This window comes from Acanthochromis polyacanthus, chromosome 20 (genome assembly GCF_021347895.1).
Source record: "Acanthochromis polyacanthus isolate Apoly-LR-REF ecotype Palm Island chromosome 20, KAUST_Apoly_ChrSc, whole genome shotgun sequence".
NCBI classification, from domain to species: domain Eukaryota; kingdom Metazoa; phylum Chordata; class Actinopteri; family Pomacentridae; genus Acanthochromis; species Acanthochromis polyacanthus.
Window position 1 is genome coordinate 8077655 of NC_067132.1, and position 17751 is coordinate 8095405.

The window sequence follows — 17751 nt, forward strand, 5'->3', positions numbered from 1 at the left end:
GATGGTTTGGCTGAACTCAGACTCATTCCTCACAAGCAGAAAAGGGTCAGAATGCTGCAGCTTTAATTGGGTTTTATGGAATAATGTGCTAATGATCAAGTCTAAATGCAAATGATTGAGTGCAGCTAAAAAGCAAGGCTGGAGTCAAAACTATTTAGATTCCACTCAGCCCAAACAAACCCAATTGTGTCCGGTGGAGAAGTAATTAACATGCTTTAACGTCCATTCTGACAGAAGATAAGTCAAAACATTTTTCAGCGGTTTCTACTTTCAGAGAGTAATTCAACAATCACTGCGGACAGAGAGGAGTGTGCACACAGTTTATTGCTGTGAAAAGCAATCCGGGTCCACTGACATGCATACCACACGTCACAATCGTTTATTGTCAGATTATTCATGCTGTCTTCAACTGCAATTTTAAAGGCTATTTTGTGTTTCACCAACATAAAAATACTGCATGATTTAAATAGAATGATCAAAATGTCAGTAGTAGTGGCTGACATATGCTGTACTGTCATTAGATCAAGCTCCAAAATCACCACATTCAACACAACCAAGTGCAGTTCACATGAGTTATAATCTGAGACTTGACAAAGCTCTGTCTCTGTTTCCACAGGCTGAGTAGGACTCTCTATAGCAGAAAAAGTAATCAGAAGGTGTAAAATAGACAGCTTATTAAGAGAACCCAACCAATAAGAATTCAGAAATGTCTGATTAGGTTAAAGACCACTCCAGTGAAAATCATTGCCACCTTGTTCAGCAGAGCAGAGTTGTGGATGAGCTGGTGTGCTCGAGCTGTGGAGCAGATGAGAGGTGGTGGAAAAAGGGGATCTGCACATTCTAAAGGATACAGTGGTGTAGAGTAGGGCCAAACGATTTGAAGACAATACATATCTGCCATTTTTCTGACAGATAATGCACACAGTGTGCAGCCTGAACCATACACTGATCACTGAGCACCATGAACAAACCTGAAAGCTTGCTGCTTGAATTTAATATGCAGTGAAGACTTACATCTAAATCACGTGAAGCAGGAAGAGAGGATTTTCATGGAAAAAACATCGGAATATGCAACACTGGAACACAGAGACCGTTCTTGAATAAAAATGTTATTCATCTCATTTATGACAAAAACCTGCTCATATTTTCTACTCATTCACACTTGCACTTCGTTATATAGCATGCTAATTACTGCTGTTATGCACTTATGTTACAGAATGAAATTAAATGAACCTGTGTTATAACCTTTACCAACTCCATGAGCATAAACGAAGCCAAACTACTACAACAAAACTAAACCCGACCGAAAACGATGACATCAGTATATCAGTTAGAGAGTCACATTTTTATTAAAAGAAAAAAAGAGATGACTAACAGCTCCATTAAAACTAAACACCAGTTCTGAATAGAAGTGATGTCAAGAGACAATATTAGCTCTCTAGTATTCAAATAGGCTGTTGTGTATCAGAGAGAATTGTGCACCATATGCTGAGACACAAGTCTAACATTGCTGGAATAGCAGTAGACAGCAGAGGCACTCTTAAATGGCTCACTGAAGTCAGCATGAAGTGTTTCCTTGGCACACTGCAGTCAGAGTATCTGCTAATTTCAGACTGGCAAACCTTTGTTAGGACATTATTAATGGTACCTGGAATCTAATTTAACAGTGTAAAGAGAACAAAGCTGGTGGTGGCTGCCAGTGCTGATGGAAAGTTCTCCAGGAAGAAATGGGCAGTCTGAGCAACAGGACAGAGAAATTAATTGTTACACAAGACATGAAATCCATTTGTGCTGGCAGAGCAGACACCCTGTTCTATATTAATCTAGTGGACACAGTGCAAAGAAACCTGACACAACCAAACTATCACTGCTTTAGACTAGCAGAGTGCACATATTTCCAAGTCCATCATGTCTCATTTCTGTCACCTTGTATCCAGGGCTGCACACAAACACGTCGTCGTCATCCTCCCCGGCTCTCCTGTAGCCTCTGAACACACTGAATGCACGACGCATGGCAATGCACGGCGGCCATCAACTGTGACAGCACAGGCACTGTGGTTTACCCCCCAACACTTCTTTCTTTCTGTTGTTCTCGCTTTGTAATGTTCCAGTTGAAGGTAAGAGGAAATCTGAGACCTGACTGTGACAGAGGCAAAGGGGAACATGATCTCTCCACCTCACAAACGCGCACAGACACACACAGCAAAGTACACAAACTCATCTGACACAACAGGAAATGTACTGAAAAAGTCTGAGCTTCCCCTATTGCACTGTATTTCTCTTTGTTTAAGTCAAACTGGGTGCTGACAGACATACACACACACAGAACTGGGAGTTGGGACTGTTTCACCAAAGGCCAGCGTCTATATTTAACCTGACCAGAGCAGACGGGCTCAGTGTGTCGAGGAAAGACAAAACCACTGATCTCTACTACTGCGCAACTCTGGTCTGCACTCATCTTTCACCTGAACAAATGAGTGCTATGTGGCCATTCTGGCAGCAATGTAGTGAAAAAAATGTCGAAGGGCAATACAAAAGACTATGACAGAAAAGAGGAAGCAAAAGAAAGCAAGAGTGAGAAACAAAGAGGTGTAGTGAGAAGTCTGAAAAAAATCTGTGTAAGGCGACATCCATACAAATACTGTATACAACAGCATGTGGTAGCAAGTTTCAGAAACATTCTCTGTGCATACTAGCACACCTGAAAACATAGACTGGGCATGCATGTGCTGGTCTAATTAGGATTCAAATGCATAATTAAATGCATTAGGGTTGCTAGAATACATAACACGGTCAGCAACGGCATGTTCTCCATGCCGAACTACAGGGAGTCAAGGTTTAGATCATGTGATGGATAAATGACGACACACACTTTATGATGACATTTATGATGTGGGGGTGGAGGGGTTGTTGTTGTTGTTGGCGGCGGTGACGGCGGCTTGTGGTGGAGAAGGCCCGAATATTCGGATCCGTTCGTCTGGTCTCCCGGGTCTAAATTTTGCCTTCGTTTTGTCTTCAGTTAAACTGCAGAATTCCCAAACAGTGGAGGTCTTCATCATCTTGTCTTGTGTTTATGCAACGAAGTGAAGCGTGACGTCAGAGTTGGCAGCCACCCGGCCATTCGGGTGGTGGTAAGAAACACAAATGGAGGAGCCGAGATGAGCTGAACACGACGGGATGAGCCGAATATTCGGATACCAAAATTAATATCCGGATACCGCAGTAGCGAACAAATATTCGGATATTCGGGTCCAGCCTTAGTAAAGATACTTGTGTGGATGCAGTCAAATATCTTTCACCTGCAGAAAAGTAGTGTTGAGGCTGAGACAGGTGAGAAGTGTCAATCACATAATGAAAAGATGGCTATTCCCCAAACATTCTTCAATCAGGTAGCAATGCAGTGAAGACCTTAAAAATTAAAGCACTGGGATGTCATCTTTGAAACATGCTTCACACACAGTCTGTCTAATTTTTTGTTGTATTGTTTCCTATTGTTTTTATGCCTGCAGCAAGGGACTTTAATCTTCAACTTCAGTAAAAGTCCATGAGTATTACACATTTCATAACCATAAAAACACATCTCCTCTCATACAGACTGCAGAAAGTAAATGCCAGTTGCAGCGTTTCAGGGTTTTAACAATCCGGTCATGATATCACCACATTGTTAGTGTGTTTTCATGTTGACACCAATCCGACAATCAAATGCTGTGTTCTGAAAAGTCATCAGGGTTGCAGAAAATGCACAGAGAATAAAAAGGCACAAATAAGGTTCCAAAGACATGAAAAAATGCAAAGTGAACTACAATTATCCTTAAATGCCATCATATTTCAGAACTGCAGCCTACCTGGAGTGTCCAGAAGAACAAGCTGCTCAGAGACATGGGCAAGTTAAAGAAGGATGAAACACAACCACCACTGAGTAAGACTGAGTTTTAAACATCAAGAATTTCTGAAGACAGCTTTCCAAAAGTTTTATGGACGGATGATACAAGGGTGGCTCTAGATGAAGTCGACTTTTGCCTGTGGTTGGATCCCTGAAGGACATTAGGGTTATAACTTTTTAAACTTTTTTTTCCAAAATCAAAGTCCTGCATCATGATTGGATTAACTTTTTGGTATAACTGAAGAAACCAAACTCCATTTTCAACACTCTTTTAAAAAAGTCCCCCCGAAACAAAAAAGTATTAAATACACATTACAGCCAATGACATGAAATGCGAAACCGTGCTAAGTTATCACAAGGGCCATTACAAGTCAATATGACTGATAATGGATCAATGATAAGTTGTACTGCCATCATAATATACTGGAGTATCAGTTTCTATTCTTGCTTTCACTTTATAAGCCATGTAAATTTGGGGAAATCTCTCTCGTTTAGCAGTGATACACACGTGGACAAAATTGTTGGTACCCCTCAGTTAAAGAAGGAAAAACCCACAATTCTCACTGAAATCACTTGAAACTCACAAAAGTAACAATAAATAAAAATTTATTGAAAATTAAATAATCAAAATCAGCCATCACTTTTGAATTGTTGATTAACATAATTATTTAAAAAAAACAAACTAATGAAATAGGGCTGGACAAAAATGATGGTACCCATAACTTAATATTTTGTTGCACAACCTTTTGAGGGAATCACTGCAATTAAACGATTTCTGTATTTGTCAATGAGCGTTCTGCAGCTGTCAACAGGTATTTTGGCCCACTCCTCATGAGCAAACAGCTCCAGTTGTCTCAGGTTTGATGGGTGTCTTCTCCAAATGGCATGTTTCAGCTCCTTCCACATATGTTCAATGGGATTCAGATCTGGGCTCATAGAAGGCCACTTTAGAATAGTCCAACGCTTTTCTCTCAGCCATTCTTGGGTGTTTTTGGCTGTGTGTTTTGGATCGTTGTCCTGTTGGAAGACCCATGACCTGCGACTGAGACCAAGCTTTCTGACACTAGGCAGCACATTTCTCTCCAGAATGCCTTGATAGTCTTCAGATTTCATCGTACCTTGCACACTTTCAAGACACCCTGTGCCAGATGCAGCAAAGCAGCCCCAAAACATTACTGAGCCTCCTCCATGTTTCACCGTAGGGACAGTGTTCTTTTCTTTGTATGCTTGGTTTTTGAGTCTATGAACATAGAGTTGATGTGCCTTACCAAAAAGCTCCAGTTTGGTCTCATCTGTCCAAAGGACATTCTCCCAGAAGCTTTGTGGCTTGTCAACATGCATTTTTGCAAATTCCAGTCTCGCTTTTTTATGAGTTTTTTTCAGCAGTGGTGTCCTCCTTGGTCGTCTCCCATGAAGTCCACTTTGGCTCAAACAACGACGAATGGTGCGATCTGACACTGATGTACCTTGGCCTTGGAGTTCACCTTTAATTTCTTTGGAGGTTGCTCTGGGCTCTTTGGATACAATTCCAACGATCCGTCTCTTCAATTTGTCATCAATTTTCCTCTTGCGGCCACGTCCAGGGAGGTTGGCTACTGTCCCGTGGGTCTTGAACTTCTGAATAATATGAGCCACTGTTGTCACAGGAACTTCAAGCTGTTTAGAGATGGTCTTATAGCCGTTACCTTTAAGATGTTTGTCTATCATTTTTTTTCGGATGTCCTGGGACAATTCTCTCCTTCGCTTTCTGTTGTCCATGTTCAGTGTGGTACACACCTTTTCACCAAACAGCAGGGTGACTACTTGTCTCCCTTTAAATAGGCAGACTGACTGATTATGAGTTTGGAAACACCTGTGATGTCAATTAAATGACACACCTGAGTTAATCATGTCACTCTGGTCAAATAGTTTTCAATCTTTTATAGAGGTACCATCATTTTTGTCCAGGCCTGTTTCATTAGTTTGTTTTTTTAAATAATTATGTTAATCAACAATTCAAAAGTAATGGCTGTTTTTGATTATTTAATTTTCAATAAATTTTTATTTATTGTTACTTTTGTGAGTTTCAAGTGATTTCAGTGAGAATTGTGGGTTTTTCCTTCTTTAACTGAGGGGTACCAACAATTTTGTCCACGTGTGTATATTGTAGCCTACAGCTTTCCCAGAATCCTGGAGTCTCAGTTTCACTGTATAAGCCATGTAGAGTCTACATGGCTTATACAGTGAAAAGTTATAACCCTAATGGACACTTAGTGTCAGTGTCATAACTGGACTTTTTCAGGAAGAAGATGAACAGAAAATCTGAATCCAATCTTACTGTCAGTTTCTGGATGACACTTTCCTGGAGGCTGTGGTTGCTGCTTAAGCTAAAGTTGATTGTTAACGGATCAAGAAATTGGCCGACTGTGGGGAAAACTCATGATAACTATTCAAATGGAGGTCGCTACTTGTCACTGAATATTTCTGGAAAGCCATAAATGTTATTTGTCACTTAAATAGTTCACTGAAAAATACAAATCTCACTTTGTCTTTGTTAGACTTTCAAGTTTAAAGTGTAGTAACATTTTGTGAGTGACTGAGATCACTGTATTTCTAAAACAATTACCGTACATAAATCCTGTTGAATACGATTTAAATACTAATTGTGAACACAGTGTACAAGTAAATATGATAAAATAACATTTAATGATGAACCTGCAGACAATTATTATAGTGCCTGTTTTAATATTCATTAGCTCCTTGTTTTTTTTCCCCTTTTTTCAGCGCTCAGCCACTGTTTTAGTTCTGAACCAGAGACTGACCCTCAGGAGCTGCTCGGGACCAAAACACAATAACAGCAGAGTCAATATTGGATGTATTTATCATCAGCTTGCCACACATGACTCCAGATGAATGCTAATATTGCTCTGTACTAATGGATAAAAAAGTGTGTGTTTACTGACTCTGTAAGATGCTAAAATGTCAATGTTGTGTGTACAGTGCTGTCCTGAAGAACATTACAAATATTACATAGTATTTAGAGTGTGATTACAAATATTACAAAATATAAAACAATGCTTCAGTCAGTTAAAACATTTATCATTTTTCAAATGTTCTTCATTTATGGGTACTCCTATTACTAATATACATGTATTTCTGTAGGCCAGAAAAACTATAAACTATACCAGGCAGCGGTAATGGAGAACTCTGGTCAGTTATTAAATGTTCACTTCTGTGGTCACAGAACGAGAGTTCTTCTCACGATTCACTGCAAGTAGTCACAATGACTGCCTGACCAGAACTCTCAGCTCACTGTTCATGCTGTACTCTCACGGGCAGCAGAGTCCTGGTTGAAGCGAATGAGATGTGGCAGAGAGCTGGGAGTCCTGGGATCAAGACCCGGGGTCTCTGACAGGTAATTAAAATGGAAAGGACCTGAGGGGGCGGAAGCAGATCGCTCATACAGCTCGGGCGAGGGAGGTGTTAATGAGGGATGGAGGGAGTGAGAGATAGAGGGTTGGAATGAGGAGAGAGGGAGAGATGTGCTGCTGAATACAGAGTGGCCTTCACAGCAGCACAGCAGCAGCCTGTCTGCACCGCCGTGATAAATGAGTTTCAGACTACAGGCCAGTACAGTATAGGATCCCCACAAACTGCATTAGAATGCATTATGCAGGCTGGAGAGTGTGTAGGCACACTCAGCATGGAAATGTGTCATTAATTCAACTCAGACGTCTAATGGAGAATGTGAAGGCAGACAAGAAGAGACGCACATAGCAAAAACAAAGGAACTGATGAGAACTGGCTTGCTAATGGAGCCCAATGAGATTATGCTGTGTTACAGCTCACTGTAGCCCCTGTATTTATCACCATGCTAGGAAAAGCTTTCCATGATTATCCTCTCCTGTACCTCCCCTCACTCCCTCTAGCCTCCTCTCCTACTGTGCTTGTACAATCACTACAAAATGACTGTGCCTGGCAGTGCGCTGTAAATTAAACCATAAATAATTCTGTGTGTAAAGAAGTGCAGGTCAGGGTGAGGGCAGTGAGGATGCAGGGCTGCAGTTACACGTAGAGTCCACTAGGTGTCTGTCTTGGGTTGGAAGGGCAGGCAGGGAGCAGGGGCGCTGGTGAGTGGGTGGGAGTCTCCATCAAATGTATCTGGCCATGAGGAGAGTAGCGTGGGGGGGAGGGGTTTCTCAGTGCACATGGCAACCCACTCTGCAGCATCTCCACACTGCACTGAGACACATCAGGGGAATCAGTACAGCAGAGCCTTGCTCCAGTTCAAAACACCGCTTTACTATGTGTTAAATCTCTATTGCTGAGCTGCAGCTGATTCACAAAGTGCACCAGATTCGGAAACTGGAGTTGATTCAGAATCTATAGCGGACACAGAGAGCTGCAGCTGCCCAGATCCTCACGGAGACAAAGAAACTAGAACACACTCCATCAGTTCTCCAGACTTTTACACTTGCTTCCAGTGTAACAGAACAGCAAATCTGACTACCTGCTCTGTGCATAAATTACTGAACGGCTTAGTCCAAAAATACACCTGCTTATACAAAATGAACCTGCCATAATCTTAAGGGGTCAGTACACATTTACACTTCAGAGGGGCAAAAATGAAGGTGAAAAACCTGTCGTCATAGTCTGCTCCTGCCTGCATCACACTGCCTCTCACATCTCTCTCCAAGAACTCTGCCTTTTTTCTGTCTTTATAGTCTGCATGTGGAGCATTGTACAAAAAAAGTTGAACGGAAACGCCAATAACAGCGCATGCTTTTGTACATTCTCCTGTTTTAGACACTCATGTTGTTGCACTTGTGCAAGTAGCTGTGTGAAGATGAAAGTAGACAGCTTGAAAGGAATCCTCAAACCTGGACAGCTAGGTAGAGATTTTGCAAGAGGGCATGATTGCTAGATTTTCTTTATCTTGGGTTCACCTCCCATTTCTGATTCTTACGTCAGAGTTTCTGTTAAACAGTCTGACAGCACTTGATTTTAAGCATACTGCTGCTATTTGGTCTTCAAGAACAAAAACTGGTGCTTCTTCAGCTAGCAGAGCCTGACCAGGAAGATATATCACCCAAAATGAGTTTACTGCAGCAGTGGGATAGCTCACTGAGGTGTTGATTCAAATGTATGGAAGCTGTGTGAGTTGTGCTGCATTTTACTGACAGGTATGTCGAATATTTACATTTAAATATATTGATGAGGGTAGATTTTTGTTCATAATAATTCTGTTTGTATAGCACTTTGCTGCTTTATACACGTAGTAGCATTAGTCAGACCTCAATACTTTCACAGATCTAATCTAAAGGTGACTATTTTAAAACTGAAGGCTGCACACACAAAGGAATAAAACACAAGCTGTAACGTGTGACTGCCTTGACACAGCAGTAATGTTAAAATAATTATTCTGTTTTGTTTAAAAGGTCTTCCTCTGATCTGTCACAGATGGCGAGCGTGTCAGTGTCACACCTCAAAGCGACGTGCATTTCCCCTATAACTGCCTTACATAATGCGATTGTGTAATTGAATTAGATGAAAGCAGGTTAAAGGAAGTGCATTGAGGCGGGGTGGAGGGGAGAGGCAGCATGGTGACGGACAGAGCTGCATCCGTGACCATGACGACTTACAGCCAATCAAGCAGTCACGCTGAGGAACGTGTGAAGCTGGGCCGCGAGGGTTAGAGGGGGAGGGTGGGTGGAGGGTGCACCACCTCAGAGCTGATGCATCAATCCAATCCCCCTGTTCTTTTGTTCTCTCATCTTTCTGCGCTGACCTCTTCCCCCGCCGCCTTCATCTCTCGCTTCTGTTTCCCCTCTCTTGTCCACTTTTCCCTCCACACACACACAGCTTACACTCTTTGCCTCTCGCTGCATCCTCTGATAATCATGCACTCAACCTCTTTGGCTATTCTTTACTCTTTTTTCCCTGCCAACGCCCCACTGCTCCCTCCCACAGTCACCTCCTTTCCCTCTGCTCCAGGAGCTAGGATGCTGCTGCTGATGGTTGCGTCCATATGATCAGATTAACCTACATTTCCGCATCGCTGGCCATCAGTCAGACCACATTCGCCCACTCCCTCATCATCACATTTGTGACATTTCACAAGCCAAAACCCCCGTCTCACTTCACAAGCACACACTGACATGCAGCAGGAATGTATCAACATGAACATGAGAAAAAATGCGTACAAGCACATACACTCACACGCTGCTCCTCATTTTCCTTAGCAACCAGTTCCAACCTTGCACTGCAGTTCAGAAAGGCATTCTGTTCGAAAAGACCTGAAATTCAGCTTAGGAGAGAAGCTGCAATAGTGAAGGCAGGAAAAAAAAATGTTAATAGAATCCTATTAGAATATTGACTTCACTGAGAAATGCAACTCTCACACAAGTCAGCAAAACATGACCAGGGTTTGTGAGTGTAAGGGAGGAAAAAATTAAGAAACCCTGAGATGAAAGTGAGTCAGCATCTTTTCAGTCGTGGGGACGATGACAGCTACTTTCATTTCACGGATCAGAGGATTCAGTGTGGCTCACAACCTGACAGAGATGCGAGCAATTAACCTTTTGGACCTGAGCTGATAGAGCTCAGCTAAAATGTCAGTTTGTGTCTGTGGAAAGACATCCCAGTTCTGATAAAGCACTAGAAGCTTGTTGGAGAAAAACTGGTCTAACAGACACTGTTGCTGCCTGTATACTGCAGACAAAGGAGCTTCAAGGCTGCAAAAATGGTTTAATCGTGTGGAAAACAAGCTGCCATTGACAGATGATTTAGAGCTTTTGTGTCAAAATGATCTGTTTTACATCATTTAAGATGATTTTACAAACTCTGTGAATTGTTCAAACAAGATTTCTGCAAAGCGCCTGCCTTCTGTGAGAGTAACAGAGGGGGTTTACTGTGCCATGCACTTCCTCTCCAATCAGATTTCCTCTTGAAATGTTAATGAGCAGCAGGGAGAGGGTGGATTTTGAGGACGGGTGAAGCCTGCAGCCATGTTCAGTCTCATGTGCATATGGAGAGACGCTGTCGTTGGCCCAGAACCAGTCTGCAGCACTGCACTGCACATTCTACAGCATGAGAGCACCTGTAAATAAGCGTAACTAGAACACGGAATCAAACAATTCATATCTGGGACAAGATGTCTATGGTTATTTTATAGGCACCTAATATTTTACAGAGTTTTCCTTGTATTTGAGACTAAACACTAGTCATAATGTAAAAGCAAACACAGAGGAGTCAGAATCAGCCTGACATCTCCTTTTTGTAATCCCAATCCTTTCTTTAAAGCATATGGAGACATTCCTGCTCTGTTTAAGAATGTGTGTGTGTGTGTCTGGGTATGTATTTGAAATATCACCAGGTCAGTGCATACAGCTGCATGATTGTTTTTGTGAGTGTGAGTGAGAGTGAGTGAGTGAGTGAGTGAGTGAGTGAGTGAGTGAGTGAGTGAGTGAGTGAGTGAGTGAGTGAGTGAGTGAGTGAGTGAGTGAGAGAGAATTGTAAACCATGGTTTTGCATCTGTTGCTTTCTGTTAGCGTGTATGATATGATTTGTGTAACAAGCAGCTTCTCTCTCTCTCTGCCCCTTGGTGTGTGTTTCTTTGTTATGTTTTTTTACTCAGAACGGTCATCAGATCTGTTCACCGTGGGTGCATCAAGATTTTTATGGCCCAGTGACACCAAAAAAATAAATAAAATCAATCTGTGCTTTTTTGGGGGGTTTTTGGTTCTAAATACTTTTTGCAGTTACAATAGAGTTATTCAGTGAACTGCAGTGGGTGACAGCTACCTACCATAGGCTGTGTACAAAAGATGGATACAGCAATCATCACATCACCTAGTCGTTTGTGAACAACTACTTTGAGGCCTCAAATCTGGCATTTGGACATTTTTTAAAATTAAACATGACAACAAAGTATTTCATGGTCTATTTCTTTTACAGGGGACAACAAATTACTAAACAACAATCACGCTACACTGACAAAGTCATGAAACTAGTGGTTGAGCACATAAAGTCATTAACTCATAAGAAAGAAAAAGGTCTCCAAGCTCATGAGATTTCTGACAGAAATTGTTAATTTAGCTTGTTTGCTAAAGTTTGTTCAAATAATGAATCTGTACCACCAACAGGCCACTTCTCTGACAGCAGCGGTTAAATAGAAGAGGATGGTGAGGCACAGATTATAAACTACAACAGGTTTCTTCATTCTGGACTCATTGACTCACCACTCTGTTAAAGGTCAATACTGCCAAGATAGCTTGTTATTGGTCAACAGGACAAACTCACAGGTCAAACTACTCCAGTTGCACTTTAAGCTAAAAACTCATGCACACTTACTTCACTCCTGCGAACAGCTTTGACTGGAATAATTAAATTCACCACAAAGTTCACCATTTTGAATGCTGGTGTGACCTGGCCTTTACTCTGAGAAATACTGAGAGAAAAGGACTATGGGAAACATGGTGAAACAAAGAGAATGCATGTGCACATGTGCATGCTGTGCAGAACCCTACGTTTCTCCTATCTTTGAGGGGTCAAAGGTCACAGATCTGCAAAGCAGGAGTGACTCCCAGACCCCCAGCAGTCTGTCCAGTCTGGGTGCTGCTCTCCCACTCTTCCTCTGCCTCTTGACCTCCTCTTTCTTTTCATTTCATGCCAAACCTGGACTCAGACACAGTACTTTCACTATAAGCTGAGAGCCAGCGTCTGTGCTCTCCGATCAAAGTGTGAGACACACAGCCAGGCTTGTGGGTCGAGATGACAGAGCTGCGCTGCAATCTGTTACCCACACAACCATCCAATAAAAAGCAAGAACAGGATGTGATGGATTCTGCGTACACTCCTGAGAGAGAAGACAGAACGGGAAGGGGTCTGATAAATGAATTCTGGCTGCAGAAGTCAAACGACCTGCCAGCACCCTGACAGCATCAATTTGTTCTGTTTAGTTGCAGAGAGGTTTTCGGGAAAAAATATCGATGACGCGCCGAAGGAAAATTCAATTTCTTTAATGGAACCAGCATTGCTAAATCTTACTCTTATTACTCATTTTGAGTGGTGTTTTCGACACAAAGACTGTGTGTTCAAACTCACTGCTCTTGGGTTTTCTCCCACTGCAGGGCCAGAACAAACAGAGGGGCTGTTCTGACAACACTAAACATTACACATTACATTCTGACACCTTTGACTGTGAAAACTTGGTTAATTAATGCCAACACAGACGCTGCACCTGTTTCACGTCAGTTTTTAATTTCTGCACTAACATCTCTAGGACATGAAAAGACCAGCACCCAGGCTACACATGAAACAGAGACATTTACAGCTGGTGTCTGATCCATTCACCCATGGCTCTGGCTATTAACAGAGCAGAGCAGCAGGCAGGGCCGCTGTATTTTAAGAACTATTTTGCTTCCAGAATTTTTATTTTCTCTCCATTTCTTGGTGGCAGGGAACACGGGGCTGAAGCAGAAGCTTAGCAGCATTCCTGTGTGGCTGACAGCTGACAACTAAGCCCCCAGTTAATAACTAATCCTGCACTAATGCCTTCAGCGTGATTGGTTCAAGCTAATTACACCAGCTCCCTTCCCTGGGCGCTGAATGGCTGAGCGGGCAGGGCGGGGCCGAGATAAACACTGTGTAGACCTAAACTGGAGGTTTTGGTCAGAGAACTGAAAGGTAAATAAGTATTTTGAGAATCAATTAAGTTATTTTTTAAACAGATATTCCAGATATTTGATGGTTTGAGCTTCTTAAACGTGACCCTTTGTTTTACAAACATTAATTCACATTATTTGCTGCAGCCATATGATACGTTATAAAACATTTGAATATGGGAAAAAGTTAATCTACAATGATCCGAAAAAATTAAGATTCACAGCATATTATTGCAGCAAGTCATCACTTGTACAAAGTGTTGATACTCGGACCCCATTTGCCATGTGAGACCATTAGAATGGCCACTTTGCTGCAGCAGAAGGAATCCCCATCAGGGACAAGGTGCCAGCTGTCCAAATAGCCCTGCATCAGGTGAACCAGATTTATCCTTCAATTAAGACAATGAAACAACTTTGTTGGGCATTACAGATAGCAACAGCAGAGACAACAGGAAGCGATGGACTGATGGGCGCAGTCAAGGAGTCATGGTGTTCTAACTCCTAACCCACATGGATTTCCTATACTTTGGGAAGAAAACAGCCCTAGTTAGTTTCAGATTAGATCTGTGAAGACCTCCACTCTACTGCTATGCAGAAGGGAGCAGCACAGAGTCAGTGTTGCACCACTAACTTAAATGCAGCCATCAAAAACAGACATTTACACTTGATGGTTGGACGTGGACTGGACACAATCAGAAAACCTCCAACCACACGGAGGAGAGCGTTACTGGAGAAGCCTACACGGATCAACCCAGATGCAGTATTCTGCTGGTTGCTAATTTGGTGTGAAAGGCCTATTAGCTACCCATATCAGTTCTCAAAAGCAACACTGGAATAGCACCAGAGGAGACAAGTCTCCAGCTACACACAACACCAGTCCCAGTCTCGTCAACTGACACTTCAAATCCATTTACGTCTTCAGCCAAAGACAGGACTATTTTTTAGTTTAACATTACTTCACACTGGATACAATACATGTTATTGTACCTAAGTGAATGTATTACCAGGCAGCACAAACGACATCATACAAGCACATAATCACTCTGTGACAGCTCATTATGCTTTGGAACCAGATCATACAAAAAAATTTAAAAAGCCTCTAGCAGCTTTCTCACTCTCTCTGCCTTTAGCACTGGTCTGGGAGGCAGCTGGCTGTGGGTTATAGAAGGTTATTAATATTCCCTAAAATCTTCCTGCTAATCTGCTGTGTTTATATAGAAACAGAGAGATTCAGTGGGTTTCTGAGGGCTGAAGGAGGGGCAGAGTGACTCACTACTGTAACACAGATAGAACAATTATGAGTCCAAAATATTTAAAATTAGGAAAAGTACAGCACATGAAAACATTAAAACCATCTTTAAACATACTTACAATGTTTATATGAATACACTAAATGAGCATGAAGTAAATAGACAGACAAATAAAATACCTAATGTGAATGTTTAACATCTCAATGCCAAACCATGGGGCACTAATCTGCTGCCAGAACAGCTCTCACTCTTCTGGTTTTAGGATTTTCACCACATGTTGGATTCTGGCTGCAGGGATTTGCTCCCATTTACCCTCAAGACATTTATTGAGGTTTGTCATTGATGATGATAAGGGCAGAGTTCCAATAATTTTCTGATTTAATGATTTACTCCGATAACACTGTCAGACTCACAGAAATTGTTTAAACTGAGTTTAAAACAGTTTGTCTTTCATGTAACAATCAGGTGCCTGCATTGTCCACACTGCAATTTGTCTGCTGATAGTGCAAGGTGTGGGATAAGGCTAACGTCTGTGTAAGACTTTTCTTCCATATCAGCTTGGAGCATAATTTTCATCATGGGCTGGTTTGTACAAGGGAAACATGGATTAACCCTATCTACTTCTACCTATGGAGTTTTAATAAATAAAACTATTTATTGGGTCTGTCTGTGTAGGTTCTCATTCAGCCAGGTCATGGTTATCCAAAGTTGTTTAAATCAATCCACTGGACTTTAAGAAAGTCCCTTGAAGATGTTTCATCTCTCATCCAAGAGGCTTCTTCAGTTCTGGTGGTGTCTGGTGTTGCCTCAGCTTTTAAACCTCTGTGAGGTGTGTCCAGGGCTGTTATTCCAACGACCAATACCAAATATTTATTGGGTCTGTTTTGGTCATCCCAATTTAAAATATTACTATCATGGAGAAAAGGCGTGTCCTGTCAGTCATTCTCTAATTTTTCTATTTCTCCGACAATGTCCCGAAATACCGCTCGCTCTTTCTACGATAACTTGCCATTCAAAGTTAGAAACACAATGCATAAATGCATGACACAATCAAATGAAATGTCTTGGTTCCATTGTACAAGACAAGACTAAAACAGTGTGGCAAGCATATTACTGACAGTCAGAGCACACACAACCACTGACAAGAACAAGAGCTATGCAAGATGAAACTTTTCAGAAGGTTTACTCTGTTTTTCAGTGCTCAAACATGCATTTGGCTGTAATAAATGTAGAACTTAGTTTTATAGTGTTGGTTCTTTTGGCAACAACAGCAGGCAGATCAGAAGACGCATGAATATTTTAAGACCAGGCTTAAAACGTTCCTTTTTGACAAATCTTATAGTTAGGGCTGACTGGGTGACCCACAGGGGTTCGGCTTGTGTCTTCATTGCACAGCTGACTCCCTCTTGGACGTCCCTTCGTTCTGCCCCTAGTCATGCTGCTATAGGCCTAGGCTGCTGGGGGACTTTTCTTGACGCACTGAGCCCTTCTCTATCTACCTTTACATTTAATATGTACACACGTGGACAAAATTGTTGGTACCCCTCAGTTAAAGAAGGAAAAACCCACAATTCTCACTGAAATCACTTGAAACTCACAAAAGTAACAATAAATAAAAATTTATTGAAAATTAAATAATCAAAAACAGCCATTACTTTTGAATTGTTGATTAACATAATTATTTTAAAAAACAAACTAATGAAACAGGCCTGGACAAAAATGATGGTACCTCTATAAAAGATTGAAAACTATTTGACCAGAGTGACATGATTAACTCAGGTGTGTCATTTAATTGACATCACAGGTGTTTCCAAACTCATAATCAGTCAGTCTGCCTATTTAAAGGGAGACAAGTAGTCACCCTGCTGTTTGGTGAAAAGGTGTGTACCACACTGAACATGGACAACAGAAAGTGAAGGAGAGAATTGTCCCAGGACATCCGAAAAAAAATTATAGACAAACATCTTAAAGGTAACGGCTATAAGACCATCTCTAAACAGCTTGAAGTTCCTGTGACAACAGTGGCTCATATTATTCAGAAGTTCAAGACCCACGGGACAGTAGCCAACCTCCCTGGACGTGGCCGCAAGAGGAAAATTGATGACAAATTGAAGAGACGGATCGTTGGAATTGTATCCAAAGAGCCCAGAGCAACCTCCAAAGAAATTAAAGGTGAACTCCAAGGCCAAGGTACATCAGTGTCAGATCGCACCATTCGTCGTTGTTTGAGCCAAAGTGGACTTCATGGGAGACGACCAAGGAGGACACCACTGCTGAAAAAAACTCATAAAAAAGCCAGACTGGAATTTGCAAAAATGCATGTTGACAAGCCACAAAGCTTCTGGGAGAATGTCCTTTGGACAGATGAGACCAAACTGGAGCTTTTTGGTAAGGCACATCAACTCTATGTTCATAGACTCAAAAACCAAGCATACGAAGAAAAGAACACTGTCCCTACGGTGAAACATGGAGGAGGCTCAGTAATGTTTTGGGGCTGCTTTGCTGCATCTGGCACAGGGTGTCTTGAAAGTGTGCAAGGTACGATGAAATCTGAAGACTATCAAGGCATTCTGGAGAGAAATGTGCTGCCTAGTGTCAGAAAGCTTGGTCTCAGTCGCAGGTCATGGGCCTTCCAACAGGACAACCATCCAAAACACACAGCCAAAAACACCCAAGAATGGCTGAGAGAAAAGCGTTGGACTATTCTAAAGTGGCCTTCTATGAGCCCAGATCTGAATCCCATTGAACATATGTGGAAGGAGCTGAAACATGCCATTTGGAGAAGACACCCATCAAACCTGAGACAACTGGAGCTGTTTGCTCATGAGGAGTGGGCCAAAATACCTGTTGACAGCTGCAGAACGCTCATTGACAAATACAGAAATCGTTTAATTGCAGTGATTGCCTCAAAAGGTTGTGCAACAAAATATTAAGTTATGGGTACCATCATTTTTGTCCAGCCCTATTTCATTAG

General features: G+C 41.8%; 1 protein-coding gene across 9 annotated transcripts in view; it reads right to left on the reverse strand.

The window, feature by feature from the left end:
• The window catches only part of arhgap12b (Rho GTPase activating protein 12b), an 80129-nt gene that overhangs the window by 22338 nt on the left and 40040 nt on the right, over positions 1–17751 (reverse strand). Inside the window, exon 1 of one of the 9 annotated variants that reach the window (XM_022192195.2) lies at positions 1927–2099. The exons of the other annotated variants lie outside the window; for them this stretch is intronic. Within the exon in view, the coding sequence (XP_022047887.2) occupies positions 1927–2013 (87 nt within the window). The 5' untranslated portion in view covers positions 2014–2099. Of the gene's footprint in view, positions 1–1926; positions 2100–17751 lie in introns of those variants that run through there. 9 annotated transcript variants of the gene reach the window in all.